Genomic DNA, 15,486 nt, shown 5'->3' on the forward strand with positions numbered 1-15,486 from the left:
ATGGCGGGTCTCGAAGCCAGACCACTTTAGAACCACTGATGTAAAACATTGGCATTTGCAGAAAATGGTTCTTTTTGGTACTTTAGGCTACAGGGTTAGCGGTGAGGTCGGCCCTTGGTGTTTTGGCGATGATGAAAATTGGCCCTCTGTGATGCAAACTTGCCGACCCCTGACTTAAGGAATGGTTGTGTTAGAGAATAAGTGCTCTTTTCATACACGTTCATTTAGCGACAATGCTTTGGAACAACTTATAACCAACCTCCTTGTTGCCTGGATCACAGCACGAAACAGGACTAAACAACCGACTGTGTTGATCTAAACCTAGAATAAACCAAGCTCAGTCCATGACTTCAAAGTATTCTCCGCAAAGGAAGGCTGTCGAGTTGTAGGATTGCAGCCCAAAGCCGATGCCAGGCAGCAGGTTCTGGGGGAAGCGAGCGTGGAAGGTGTAGAGGTGGGTCCGGTGGTCTCGGACTTTAGAGTCGGACTGGACTTCATAAAAGGACAGCGTTCCAGAAGATGTTTCTAGGAACACCCCCACACGGCCTTTAGCTCTAGGTGGGACCGCAGTCAGGACCTGCTGCTTAGAGTCGTGACACACCGCGTACCTGAGAGAGGGGGAGGAATTACATTTAGTCCTGGTTTGGTCCTGGTTCAGTCCTGGTTTAATTGTGGCCCATTCCTGGTCCAGTACCTTCCCTCGGAGCACCACAGTCTCCACGAGTGGTCGTTCCATCCGAAGACGCAGGTGCGTTGGTCGCCGCGGCGACGGATCTTGCTGTCAGTCACGGCGATGGCCACACCCCCCGACCATTCCACCTCCCAGTAACTCCGCCCTCTCAGGTAAGGGCTAGACTGAGCCCTCGCACCAGTTTCCGAGTCAGGGTCCGAGGGCTTCAAGGAGCACAGGATCTGGAGAGAATTATATGTTGTCTATCACATGTTTCACACCCTATGCTGCGTTCAGACTGCATGCTTCTCAGGACTCTGGGACGCTTGTGCTAATTGAAGACAGACGCTTGTCACAATATAAATTAAACAGTGGTGCAAATACTGGTCAATCCCATTCAGTTACTATGAACATCTTTGACATGATAGTAAATACAAACACCTGTCTTTTTAGTTAAAGGGGCTAGATGCAAGTTAGCCATTTTATACTCATTTTATACTAAGGTTATATGAGTAACTGCACCTTCTATATTAAAGCGGGGGTATTATGCTTTTTTCAATCACATAGCACCAGTCTATATCACACTACACTGATGACCAAACCTTCTGTTGTAAATGCACTAAATTAGAATAACTGCCTTGTATAAAATGTCTCTCTCAAAATGGCTGTAGTGAATGTCTTGAAATAGGCCTCTGTCTCTTTAAGAACCTCTGACCCTTTCCGACACGCCCCCTCCACACACTGTCTGTGGCATCAGTGGGGAGGGGGTTCTGCTGAGGAGCAGTGGTTGGTTACTCGGCTGGTGACGAAAGCTCGGAGGCGTCTCCAGGAGGTGGGGGCGTTCCTAGGAGGACTCAGGCAAACCTATCCCTAAAATGGCCGCCATCAGAGTTTTTACAGATTACTCAAAAATACGTGAACTTGCCAAGGCAACACTTCAGGCATGTTTTTAATGAGGGAATGACATAATAACAGGATGTAAAGCTTGAAAAAGTCAATTTTGCATAATAACCCCCCTTTAAGCTCTTGCATGACGGCCCTTTGGACCCGAATTAACACCATTTTGAGTGACAGTGCAGGATTTTAGAGGCAGTTGTGGTGAACAGGTCTGGGCTCATTCTACACATTAGGACATTGTTGGAACATGCAGAGGGAGGAAAATACATAAATACAGAATTCTTTGACATATGTCACGGGCCCTAGTGGATGGCTGGCTATTTTTTCTGTGTGTTGTGTTTAAACCATTTAATTTGTATTGTGCATGTATTTCAATCTGTCCCCCTCCCAATTTTTCGCCGGGGCCTGGTACTCCAATCAGTGCACCTGTGTTGCACGGACTAATGGACATAAAAGGGCGTGAACACAGAGAGCAGGGATGCGGCCGACAGGAGGAGGAGGAACAGACGGAGATCGAGGGCGCCCTGGGCAGTAGGGCCCGGCCCGGCCGTCAAGGCTCTGATGGCGAGGAACCCATGGCAGAGGAGGCAGTGGCATAGTCTTTTAATATTCCTCTTACATGGGCCCATTGCTTATACTGGGTATTTAATAAATGTCCTATTTATAGATTTGTATCTCTGTTTTTTATTGGTTACTTCCACCTCTCAAACACACACACCTGTGACACATACAGCAACATTTTTAACAGTAACACAAATAGTCCCTAACGAGTTAATTTTATTATAGAGTAGTAGTGAGTAACTATAACTGAATACCATTTTTAAAGTAATGTTCCCAGCACTGATGCAACATGCCTGTATTTGTCCTTCTCTCCCTGTGTCTCTTCTCCCTAATGCGACCATTACCTGGGGGTACCAGTCGAAGCGCTGTGGGTGTTGGGGATAATCCTGGCTCTTCTCTTTGAACTCCACCCTTTTGTTACGCTTAACCTCCAGCTCAGAGTTTGCGGTGGTCAAGTCCAGCTCGAGTTCACAGAAATCTGCCCAACACAAAAACATCCTTGATTCATTCTCCTCCTCCTCCTCGCTCTCCTCCTCTGACCCTGCACTTACATTTAGCCAAACCGTGAATCTTCCACCACTGCTCTGAAAAATCCAGCCTGAAACACAAAGACATGTGTGAGACTAAACCCAGAGTGCACCGTGGCTAAACTAGGTCCAGGGCAGGACTAACCTGAGTGTGGTCAGCCTGTTGTTGTGGTCATCTCTCAGGGCGGTCAACATCTGGACTCCAGAAGGTCCAAGGCTGTTGTAGCTCAAGTCCAGCTCCAGGAGGTGAGTGGGACTCGCCCTCAGAGCTGTGGCCAGAGACAAGCATCCTCTTTGGGTCAAGAGGCAGCCCGGCAATCTGGGAACATCCAAGGGGGTCAAAAGATCATCCACAGTCAATTATACAAACTGTTTTCAGAAGAGTATGCATACATGCAATCTGGCACCTTTTAGCAAAATTCACCATTTGGACTGTGTTGCATGTAAAACTATGCAGGGGCTCAGGCTTGTGTGTAAAAGTTCCCCGGTGCTGTTATGCCAAACATGCCATTTCCCCATGGCTGCAGCTACAGAAGCCTCCAGCTCCAGGCTGTGTGTCCGGCGATAAGCTCAACCTGCTCACTAACCCTGCTCCAAGGGACGCACCACTGAGAGTGATGAGCCGCATGAGACTGAAGTGACGGTGAGGTCCCCCCTCCAGATGTTTCATGCCAAATTGACAAAGAACGCCACATAGAGGAGCAGCTCACTGTGGAGAAATTTTCCCCCGACATGATAAGTCCAGGACGGTCCTCACCTGAGAGTCTGCAGCCCACAGGTGGCACTCTTCAGCCCCTTACACAGTTCCTCCACTCCAAAGTCTTTCAGGTCGTTGTCACTGAGGTCAAGCTCCTTCAGACCAGACTCGACCAGAACCGAACCCAGTGCAGCGCAGCACTGAGACGTGAGGTTACAGATGGACAGCCTGGGAACAGAGCAGGTTTAAAAGCATGTGATGCAACCAATGGCCGCCTGCTGCTCTGCTTTATGCCCACAACACTAGAGGCCGCCATTGCTGTAGTACCTCCATATTGCCGCTGGTCCCCCATTGAAAAGCATTGGACTGTCGGTTAGGGCCGAGTCTACAGTGAAGATCCCGCCCTTATGTCCTTTTTAGGAACATGCTTCGTCAGAGCTGGGGAGGAGGAGTTTGTAAATCCACCCTGATTTCCCCCACGAGTGTGGTCATTATGGTAAACGGGGAGGAGGGAGGAGAAGCTATCCATTTATATGTACAGTCTATGGATGCAATGAGAAGATCTGGATACTTGAACCACTTTTATTCAATGAAATTCCTGTTCCTCTTTTTATATTCCTCTCTATTATTTGGATGTCACCAACTCACTTAATAGTGCCACACTTTGCAGCTCCCTACTTTCTCCTTGCAGCCTTATCCTATGAGTCTGGTGTCTGGGTAAAAACAGATTTCTTTGTGTTTTAAACATAAATTAGTCGTAGCTTTAACTAGATCCAAAAACTGTTCAGCTTTTGCGGACTTTCATGTCTCATATCAGCTCTCTGTCCATTCAATGAGCAAAAAAAAGAGTCATTTTGAAGCACGGAATCTGGAGAATTCAATCACTGAGTTATTTTTAACTTTTTCATATTTTTGATCGCCGCGCAAAATGCAGCGGTTAGCAACAGTATGCTAATGCTATCGGTAGCATGCTAATGCTCATGGCAATTAATCAAAGCTGGGACAGAAACTATGATTGAGTCACCTAAAGTAATCGAATCTGCTGGAGTGGCCAAGTATTTATGTTTTACAGGATTATATAGACCAGACATTTGCAAAAAAATAGGCCGTGCAAATTGTCATCAGGTCGACCTCTAGTAATAATTGTGTTTGAAATCAAGTCTTTTGCTGTGTTTATTTTAGTGAAAGACCTGTCGCTAGCTGTTCTGCATTGTGGGAAACTTGAGACACACAATCTTGTACTTCTATCTTAGTGAGGACACTCATAGACATAATGTGTTACCCAGACCCTAACCTTAATCCTAACCCTAATCTAAACCCAATTCTAACCCTAACCCTAAAACCATATCTTGACCCTCAAACAGTCCTTCAAATAAGTGAGGACCACCCAAAATGTCCTCACTATGTTGGTTAAAAACTCAAACCGGTCCTCACAAAGGTGTAAGTACAAGAACACACAAACACACGCACACACACACACACACACACTACAGAGGGAATGATGTGGACATTCCTCCTCCTCACCTCAGAGTCTGCAGCCCACAAGTGGCGCTCTTCAGCCCCTCACAGAGCTGCTTCACTCCAGAGTCCTGCAGGTCGTTGTTACTGAGGTCCAGCTCCTTTAGGCCTGACCCGGCCAGAACCGAACCCAGGTCCGCACAGCACCGAGACGTGAGGTTACAGCCACTCAACCTGAGAGACGAGACGCATCAGGGAGGGTGTTTGGGGGAGACAGAATGAGGTGTTTGGGGAGACAGAATGAGGTGTTTGGGAAGACAGAATGAGGTGTTTGGGGAGACAGAATGAGGTGTTTGGGGGAGACAGAATGAGGTGTTTGGGGGAGACAGAATGAGGTGTTTGGGGAGACAGAATGAGGTGTTTGGGGGAGACAGAATGAGGTGTTTGGGGAGACAGAATGAGGTGTTTGGGGAGACAGAATGAGGTGTTTGGGGGAGACAGAATGAGGTGTTTGGGGGAGACAGAATGAGGTGTTTGGGGAGACAGAATGAGGTGTTTGGGGGAGACAGAATGAGGTGTTTGGGGGAGACAGAATGAGGTGTTTGGGGAGACAGAATGAGGTGTTTGGGGGAGACAGAATGAGGTGTTTGGGGAGACAGAATGAGATGTTGGGGGGAGACAGAATGAGGTGTTTGGGGAGACAGAATGAGGTGTTTGGGAAGACAGAATGAGGTGTTTGGGGGAGACAGAATGAGGTGTTTGGGGAGACAGAATGAGGTGTTTGGGGGAGACAGAATGAGGTGTTTGGGGAGACAGAATGAGGTGTTTGGGAAGACAGAATGAGGTGTTTGGGAAGACAGAATGAGGTGTTTGGGGAGACAGAATGAGGTGTTTGGGGAGACAGAATGAGGTGTTTGGGGGAGACAGAATGAGGTGTTTGGGGGAGACAGAATGAGGTGTTTGGGGAGACAGAATGAGGTGTTTGGGGGAGACAGAATGAGGTGTTTGGGGGAGACAGAATGAGGTGTTTGGGGAGACAGAATGAGGTGTTTGGGGGAGACAGAATGAGGTGTTTGGGGAGACAGAATGAGATGTTGGGGGGAGACAGAATGAGGTGTTTGGGGAGACAGAATGAGGTGTTTGGGAAGACAGAATGAGGTGTTTGGGGAGACAGAATGAGGCGTTTGGGGAGACAGAATGAGGTGTTTGGGAAGACTGAATGAGGTGTTTGGGGAGACAGAATGAGGTGTTTGGGGGAGACAGAATGAGGTGTTTGGGGGAGACAGAATGAGGTGTTTGGGAAGACAGAATGAGGTGTTTGGGAAGACAGAATGAGGTGTTTGGGAAGACAGAATGAGGTGTTTGGGGGAGACAGAATGAGGTGTTTGGAGAGACAGAATGAGGTGTTTGGGGAGACAGAATGAGGTGTTTGGGGAGACAGAATGAGGTGTTTGGGAAGACAGAATGAGGTGTTTGGGGGAGACAGAATGAGGTGTTTGGGGGAGACAGAATGAGGTGTTTGGGGGAGACAGAATGAGGTGTTTGGAGAGACAGAATGAGGTGTTTGGGGAGACAGAATGAGGTGTTTGGGGGAGACAGAATGAGGTGTTTGGGGGAGACAGAATGAGGTGTTTGGGGGAGACAGAATGAGGTGTTTGGGGAGACAGAATGAGGTGTTTGGGGAGACAGAATGAGGTGTTTGGGGAGACAGAATGAGGTGTTTGGGGGAGACAGAATGAGGTGTTTGGGGGAGACAGAATGAGGTGTTTGGGGGAGACAGAATGAGGTGTTTGGGGAGACAGAATGAGGTGTTTGGGGAGACAGAATGCGGTGTTTGGGAAGACAGAATGAGGTGTTTGGGGGAGACAGAATGAGGTGTTTGGAGAGACAGAATGAGGTGTTTGGGGAGACAGAATGAGGTGTTTGGGGAGACAGAATGAGGTGTTTGGGGAGACAGAATGAGGTGTTTGGGGGAGACAGAATGAGGTGTTTGGGGGAGACAGAATGAGGTGTTTGGGGGAGACAGAATGAGGTGTTTGGGGAGACAGAATGAGGTGTTTGGGGAGACAGAATGCGGTGTTTGGGGGAGACAGAATGAGGTGTTTGGGGAGACAGAATGAGGTGTTTGGGGGAGACAGAATGAGGTGTTTGGGGGAGACAGAATGAGGTGTTTGGGGAGACAGAATGAGATGTTGGGGGGAGACAGAATGAGGTGTTTGGGGAGACAGAATGAGGTGTTTGGGAAGACAGAATGAGGTGTTTGGGGAGACAGAATGAGGTGTTTGGGGGAGACAGAATGAGGTGTTTGGGGAGACAGAATGAGGTGTTTGGGGGAGACAGAATGAGGTGTTTGGGGGAGACAGAATGAGGTGTTTGGGAAGACAGAATGAGGCGTTTGGGGAGACAGAATGAGGTGTTTGGGGGAGACAGAATGAGGTGTTTGGGGAGACAGAATGAGGTGTTTGGGGAGACAGAATGAGGTGTTTGGGGAGACAGAATGCGGTGTTTGGGGGAGACAGAATGAGGTGTTTGGGGAGACAGAATGAGGTGTTTGGGGAGACAGAATGAGGTGTTTTGGGGAGACAGAATGAGGCGTTTTGCGGAGACAGAATGAGATGTTTGGGGAAGACAGAATGAGGCGTCTAGGGAGGGGGGACTCACGTAGCCTTGTTGGAGGCCTTCAGCACTGGCAGCAGGCGCAGCAGGGCGTTCTCTGAGGGACAGAACTTCCTGAGGTCAAACAGCTCCAGGTCCCGGTCTGAGGACAGGAGCAGGAAGACCAGCGCGGCCCACTGTCCCGGAGTGAGGTGGGACGGGTCCAGGACTCCGGACCTGAGAAACACAAGAAGGGTCAGATCAGTCACAAGCTTTCAACTCCTACAAAGCAAATGAACTGTGCAAACAGCCTTAGAACTAAATCACGAGGGTGTGAGGTACAGTGGGTTTAAATGTTCTCCTGTCTGTCGGCGTGTGCTACCTGAGGAGGCTCTGCATCTGCTGCTCCAGGCTGCAGTCTTGAAGTTCATTTAAACAGTGGAACAGGTTCAGAACTCGATCCGTGGACAGCTCCTCGCTCACCTTCGCCTGCACGTACCGCACCGTCTCCTGATTGGTTCTCTCACTTCCCGTCTGTGACATCAGCCCCCGCAGCAGGCTCTGATTGGCCGGGAGGGACAGCCCGAGGAGGAAGCGCAGGAACAGGTCCAGTTGTCCGTTTCGGCGGCGCACACACATCTCCACCGAGGATTTATAAAACTGCGCGGGGTCCTCGCTCCGGGCCCAGTACACATCATCATCCACGAGCAGGTTCTCCCCAGAGCCGAAGAAGGTCTGATGGACATGGAGAGCAGCCAGAAACTCCTGCACACTCAGATGGATGAAGCAGTAGACCTTGTCCTGGTACAGGCCTGGCTCCTCTCTAAAGACCTGAGTGAAGACTCCGGAGTAACGGGCGATCTCTGCAGCGTCCAGCCCACACTCGCTCAGGTCACTCTCGTAGAAGATCAGGTTTCCTTTCTGCAGCTGCTCAAAGGCCAGTTTCCCCAGAGACCGCACCATCTCACAGGTCTCGGGAGTCCAGTGAAGGTCTGCTCCTGTTCCCTGATGAAACTTGATGTTCTTGACTTTGGCCTGCACCACGAGGAAGTGGACGTACATCTCAGTCAGCGTCTGGGGCAGCTCTGGTTTCTCTGCTTGTTCCAGAACCTTCTGTAAAACCACAGAGAGGATCCAGCCGAAGACTGGGATATAGCACATGCTGTACAGAACGCGTGATTTCTTGATGTGGTTGATGACGGCTGTGGCCTGCTGCTCGTTTCTGAACCTCTTCCTGAAGTACTGCTCCTTCTGTGCGTCAGTGAACCCTCGCACCTCTGTCACCATGGAGACGCACTCAGCAGGGATCTGATTGGCCGCCGCAGGGCGTGTGGTTATCCAGAGTCGAGCGGAGGGAAGCAGGCTCCCCCTGATGAGGTTCACCAGCAGCTCCTCCACTGAGGCTCTCTCTGTGGGGTCAGTTAGGGCCCTTGTTTTGGTGAAGTCCAGAGGAAGTCTGCACTCGTCCAGACCGTCAAAGATGAAGAGCACCTGGAGCTGCTGAAAGCTGCAGAGACCTTTGGTTTGACTGAAGAAGTGGTGCAGCAGTCCCTCCAGGCTGTACTTGGTGTCTCGGAGCACATTCAGCTCTCTGAAAGTGAAGGGGAACACCAGCTGGACGTCCTGGTTAGCTCTTCCCTCAGCCCAGTCCAGACTGAACTTCTGAGTCAGCACTGTTTTCCCCACGCCGGCCACGCCCTTCGTTAGGACTGTCCTGATTGGTCTCTCGTTCTTCTCTGCTGTGGTTGGTCCCTGTCTGTTGGAGGGGCGGGGTTTAAAGATGTTTTCACATGTGATGGCCGTTTCTGGAGCAGCTGGTTTCCTGGACACACTTTCGATGTGTCTGACCTCATGTTCCAGGTTGTCCTCCGAGGCCCCGCCCTCTGTGATGTAGAGCTCTGTGTAGATCTGGTTCAGGGGGGCGGGGCTTCCTGCTTTAGCCACACCCTCAAACACCTGGCTGAACCTTTGTTGCAGACGAGACTTCAGTTTCCCCTGGCACACAGAGCCTGAGGCTTCTACAACAAAAACACCAGGAGTCAGTATTATGGGTCCATTCAATTTCAATTTTTTATCAGAAGTATCCACAAAAGGGGAGTTACATGATGCCAAGATGGCCGCCTAAAAATACCGTGCCACATATTACACATTTCTACTACACAACAGTCAATTCAGTTATTGTAATTAGATTTACAGTATACAGAGTTCAGAATGACTTGAACCATGACTCTAACAAAACAAGCGGCAAAGTAAGTTAAGCTGATGGAGCTAGAAGTGACGAGCGAGCTAATGTCACCTCTAGTGGTGAAGTGGAGCCCTCATTTTGCTAACTAAAATAAAACAAAACGTGCACGGAATTTATAAATGTGCAAAAGTTCAGTTTTAGTAATAATTTACCTAATTTTGTTCCATTTTACCCATGTCTTGGTCCTGATTTAGTGTTACTGATACTGATGTTTACAGTTACTGTGGTTTGAGCATCAATATCTGCTATTAACCAATACCAAGAGACTTTCTCTGTGTGACAAAGTGAATCGTCCTCTTTTCTCCATTTTCAGATCAATAAAGTCTTATCTTTTGTTGACATAATGTTACAGATCAATTATCAATTGTAAATTATATTAATAAACTACTTCAAGTTTGACGCAGCAGTTAGCGCTCGTGCCTCACGGCTCAAAGGTCTCGGGTTCAATTCCCACCAGGCCCTTTCTGTGTGGAGTTTGCATGCGTAGGTTTCCTTCAGGCACTCCGGTTTGTCCAACCACTAAAAACATGTACAATAGGTGAATCCTCCATCCAGGGGTTTCTGACCACCAGCCTGGCTCCACATCTGGAGATGGGTCAGCCCACGCTGGCAGCTCACTGCTCCTACAGGTCGCCCAACGACATTGAGGATGGGTCAACTGCAGAGAACACATTTCTCTACAGAGATGAATAAAGTATAACTTAATTTGATTTACTGCCGATAGCATTAGCATGGGTCAGCCCTATGTCCCCCCACATCTGTTGATTAAGCTTAGGCACCTGCTCACTCTCCTTAGAAGATCTATATCATGCTATTTTAGCCATTCCAAAGTTAAGTATAGGCATGTATATGATATATTGTACATCTACCATTATGGAGCACTCATTTTTGTGATAAATATAAGTGTTTTCTGGAGGTATTTTTCAAACCCGGAAGACACAACGCTTCGATTCAGTTAACTCCGCCCCCTCTCTCCGCCATAATATAAATAAACAACAATAAGTGAAGTTACTTCATGATGCAGTTATACGGAGTTGACATCTGCAACACAGCTTCATAAATGGCTAACACACATGCTAATATGCTAACACACACGCTAACACACAAGCTAACCCGCGTTTGGACTGACTCACCCTCTGGTCCATCGCTGTTTACATTATGGGACTTGCGTTGGTTATAAAAGTTAATCCACTTTGGTTCTGGCGAAGGTTCACCAAACATCCATCAGTGACAATCACAGAAACACACCATTTTGGTGATAGTCGCTGAATCCCGGAGAAAAAAACAACTTCGATTGGCCTCTTCTTGAAAAAGGTTGAATAAACTCCTCGTCCTCGTAGCCAAACGCGCTTCTTTTTCTCCGTGACATGATCGTTAGTTAAGAATAAAGAACAGGTGTGTCCAGTTATAACAAGCTCCATCTTCACAGCTGCAGCGCAAACATGACTGATCTGTTCAGACGCTTTTTTTTTTTTTTCCTCTTGCATCTCTCTTACGACAGAAATAATGAAAAAGCTGTTTTACAAATTAAAATCAGGCCGTAAGCATAGAATTAAGACCTTACATTACAGACATCGAGCACTTCCGTTCCGCTGTTACGACACAACTGAACACTCAGTCGTTCACGAGGAGAGGGAGGAGCAGCTGCTCAGAGAGCAGGATTCAGGAGGATTACTAAGAGCTGCGTGAATGAAGCCACAAACCACTCTGGGGGTGTTTTTGATAAGGAAATAGCATAACAACATGGCTAAAAGCTCCAAAAAGTCGATTTTGCATGATATAGGACCTTTAAGGTTAGTGAATAGGGAAGGGCCAGGGTTAAGCTGATTGATACATGTATGATGCTCTCTCATGATTGGTTGATGTACCAACTCACCTACGAAAAAAAAAAATCGCCCCCAGGGAACATAGGTACGCACTCGTTAGCATGCTCCTGCTAGCTTTAGCATACTGTTGCTAGCCACTGCATCTTGCAGGGTGAAAAAAAATACCTATAGATTTAGTCAATGAAAGTTGTGTTTTTAAAGCGGTGAGAGCCAAAACTGGTATCGGCTGAGTATCGGATATTTGTAGCGGATATTTGCATCCCTAGGATTTGCGGAACATACATTGAATGCATTGAAACTGTTGCCATTATCGCAATATTGCACATTTGCATTGCATACATTTTTTCGTGCAGCCCCACAGGCTTCATCAGTTCTATTAGAGAAAAGTTGTTTAATCTTCTCTACGGTGGAAAACTCATGAGCAACAGAGAGTTTATGCAAACATTTTGCTGCTCGTCATTCTCCACAAATGGATAAACTGATAATAGCCATGCCTGAAACCCGAGTTCTCTCAGCACCTGCGAGTTCACAAACACAGAGGAATCTGTGCCGCTCATACTGATTTATTTGAATCTGAACCACCAGTGTGTCGAGCCAATCATTCGGCATTATTGACTCGAGTGGACGGGGGTAACATTTGCAAACAAAAGACATATTTTTTTTATAAATACTGTCAAACCCGGGGTTGTTTTGTGCTGTAATGTCTTACCGGTTAAATGGACTGAGTTAAATCCATAACTGATGTAGAGGATGAGAGGAGTCTTACTGGTCTGCAGGAGGTCAGCGAGTGGCTCCTGGTCCAGCCTCTTGAGGAAGTCCACTGTGAGGTTGAGGACAAGGTCAGAGTCCTGCTCCTCTGAGGCGCTCTGTGAGGCGCTCTGTGAGGCGCTCTGTGAGGCGCTCTGTGAGGCGCTCTGTGAGGCGCTCTCTGAGGTCAGGAGCTTCTGGAACCTCTGCAACTGCTGCTTCACAAACGCCACCATCTGCACCTCCAGCTTCTGCAACATAAGCCATGGTTAAAGCAGGGCTGAACCAGGACTGAACCTGGACTGAACCAGGGCTAAACCAGGGCTAAACCAGACTGAACCAGGGCTGAACTACGACTGAACCGGGACTGAACCAGGGCTAAACCAGACTGAACCAGGGCTGAACTACGACTGAACCGGGACTGAACCAGGGCTAAACCAGGACTGAACCAGACTGAACCAGGGCTGAACTACGACTGAACCGGGACTGAACCAGGGCTAAACCAGACAGACCTGAAAGATGGGGTCCAGGTGAGACTTCCAGTTTGGCTCCAGTCTGTGGACAAACACAACAGGCTTAGAGTACTTTTACTACTACATTTACTACTAAAGTCCTATTATTGACTAGTACTCACTACTACTACAGACTATTCTGACCTGGTTTGGGGGCGTCCTCTGAAGTCCATTTGGCGATGTATGGAACCTCTTTTCGGAAAGGACTCGAGCTCTGGTCCTGCCCTGAAATGACAAAATAAAAACTGTCAGTACCTCCCTGTCCCCAGTGTCCTCCCTCTGACCTCCCTCTGTCCTTCTGTCCTCCTTCTGTCCTCCCTCTGTCCTCCCTCTGTCCTCCCTCTGTCCTCCTTCTGTCCTCCTTCTGTCCTCCCTCTGTCCTCTTTCTGTCCTCCCTCTGTCCTCCCTCTGTCCTCCCTCTGTCCTCTTTATGTCCTCCCTCTGACCTCCTTCTGACCTCCCTCTGTCCTCCCTCTGTCCTCCCTCTGTCCTCTTTCTGTTCTCCCTCTGTCCTCCCTCTGTCCTCTCTCTGTCCTCCCTCTGTCCTCCCTCTGTCCTCCCTCTGTCCTCCTTCTGACCTCCCTCTGTGCTCCCTCTGTCCTCCCTCTGTCCTCCCTCTGTCCTCCCTCTGTCCTCCTTCTGTCCTCCCTCTGTCCTCCCTCTGTCCTCCCTCTGACCTCCCTCTGTCCTCCCTCTGTCCTCCCTCTGTCCTCCCTCTGACCTCCCTCTGTCCTCTTTCTGTCCTCCCTCTGTCCTCCCTCTGTCCTCCCTCTGTCCTCTTTATGTCCTCCCTCTGACCTCCTTCTGACCTCCCTCTGTCCTCCCTCTGTCCTCCCTCTGTCCTCTTTCTGTTCTCCCTCTGTCCTCCCTCTGTCCTCTCTCTGTCCTCCCTCTGTCCTCCCTCTGTCCTCCCTCTGTCCTCCCTCTGTCCTCCCTCTGTCCTCCTTCTGACCTCCCTCTGTGCTCCCTCTGTCCTCCCTCTGTCCTCCCTCTGTCTTCCCTCTGTCCTCCTTCTGTCCTCCCTCTGTCCTCCCTCTGTCCTCTCTCTGTCCTCCCTCTGTCCTCCTTCTGTCCTCCCTCTGTCCTCCCTCTGTCCTCTCTCTGTCCTCCCTCTGTCCTCCCTCTGTCCTCCCTCTGACCTCCCTCTGTCCTCCCTCTGTCCTCCCTCTGTCCTCCTTCTGTCCTCCCTCTGTCCTCTCTCTGTCCTCCCTCTGTCCTCCCTCTGTCCTCCCTCTGTCCTCCCTCTGTCCTCCCTCTGTCCTCCCTCTGTCCTCCCTCTGTCCTCCTTCTGTCCTCCCTCTGTCCTCCTTCTGTCCTCCCTCTGTCCTCCCTCTGTCCTCTCTCTGTCCTCCCTCTGTCCTCCCTCTGACCTCCCTCTGTCCTCCCTCTGACCTCCCTCTGTCCTCCCTCTGTCCTCCTTCTGTCCTCCCTCTGTCCTCCTTCTGTCCTCCCTCTGTTCTCCCTCTGTCCTCCCTCTGTCCTCCTTCTGTCCTCCCTCTGTCCTCCTTCCGTCCTCCCTCTGTCCTCCCTCTGTCCTCCCTCTGTCCTCCTTCTGTCCTCCCTCTGTCCTCCTTCTGTCCTCCCTCTGTCCTCCCTCTGTCCTCCCTCTGTCCTCCTTCTGTCCTCCTTCTGTCCTCCCTCTGTCCTCCCTCTGTCCTCCCTCTGTCCTCCCTCTGTCCTCCTTCTGTCCTCCCTCTGTCCTCCCTCTGTCCTCCTTCTGTCCTCCTTCAGACCTCCTTCTGTCCTCCCTCTGTCCTCCCTCTGTCCTCCCTCTGTCCTCCCTCTGTCCTCCCTCTGTCCTCCTTCTGTCCTCCTTCTGTCCTCACTCTGTCCTCCCTCTGTCCTCCCTCTGTCCTCCCTCTGTCCTCCCTCTGTCCTCACTCTGTCCTCACTCTGTCCTCACTCTGTCCTCCCTCTGTCCTCCCTCTGTCCTCCCTCTGACCTCCTTCTGACCTCCCTCTGTCCTCCTTCTGTCCTCCCTCTGTCCTCCCTCTGTCCTCCCTCTGTCCTCCCTCTGTCATCCCTCTGTCCTCCTTCTGTCCTCCTTCTGTCCTCACTCTGTCCTCCCTCTGTCCTCCCTCTGTCCTCCCTCTGTCCTCCCTCTGTCCTCCCTCTCCCCAGACGCCTCACCCGCTGAAGTCCAGGTCACTCCTCAGGGACTGTGGCTCTGAGTCGAGACTTGGTTCCGGACTTGTTTGTGATCCAGGTTTTTGTAGTCGGGGTCTGGGAGTCGGGATCGGTGCTGGTCCTAATCCTGGTCCTAATCCTGGTCCTAATCCTGGTCCTAATCCTGGTCTATAAGGAAGAAAAGACCATTATTTTCCTGTATTTCTATTTCCTTATCTCATGAAGAAAATACGTTTCATACGACATTTACACACACTTTCCTTCTGCAGATGTTTTGGCAACTATTTCATAAACATGACATATCTATATCCTCAGATACAATTATTGTGATTATATTATATATATATGTTACTAATGGCAGTTGTAATGTTGATCTATTCACAAACATGACAACATTTTTGTTTAACCCCTTAACTCCCACCTGAACCGATTACATTTTCTCCAGTTTGGCTTTACTCCAGTGCAAAAGCTTCTGGGAAAAAAGGTGTGAAAATAGCAACAAAATTGAGACGAAAACAATGATGGAAATGTGACAAAAAATTGATGAAAAAGTGGAAAAAATGTCACAAAAATATCACAAGAAATCGACAAAAAAATGTTGAAAAAATTACAAAAATGTGACAA

At 49.2% G+C, this 15,486-nt stretch overlaps 1 protein-coding gene across 1 annotated transcript; it reads right to left on the reverse strand.

Moving 5' to 3' along the window:
* Nucleotides 1-337: 337 nt before the first annotated feature.
* LOC306959977 (protein NLRC3-like) lies at nt 338-14,989 on the reverse strand (the record flags this gene model as incomplete). The annotated part of the gene is made up of 13 exons (XM_079552234.1): nt 14,866-14,989; nt 12,880-12,960; nt 12,736-12,778; nt 12,243-12,474; nt 7,788-9,423; nt 7,472-7,642; nt 4,877-5,044; nt 3,413-3,580; nt 2,801-2,974; nt 2,680-2,726; nt 2,473-2,606; nt 695-912; nt 338-608 (listed from the first exon to the last, which is right to left on the reverse strand). The coding sequence occupies exons 2-13, from the start codon at nt 12,906-12,908 to the stop codon at nt 338-340; spliced, it is 3,291 nt and encodes a 1,096-aa protein (XP_079408360.1). The 5' UTR covers nt 12,909-12,960; nt 14,866-14,989.
* Between the last annotated feature and the right edge of the window lie 497 nt (nt 14,990-15,486).

This window comes from Gobius niger (assembly GCF_951799975.1).
Source record: "Gobius niger genome assembly, chromosome: 2".
Classification (NCBI taxonomy): Eukaryota; Metazoa; Chordata; class Actinopteri; order Gobiiformes; family Gobiidae; genus Gobius; species Gobius niger.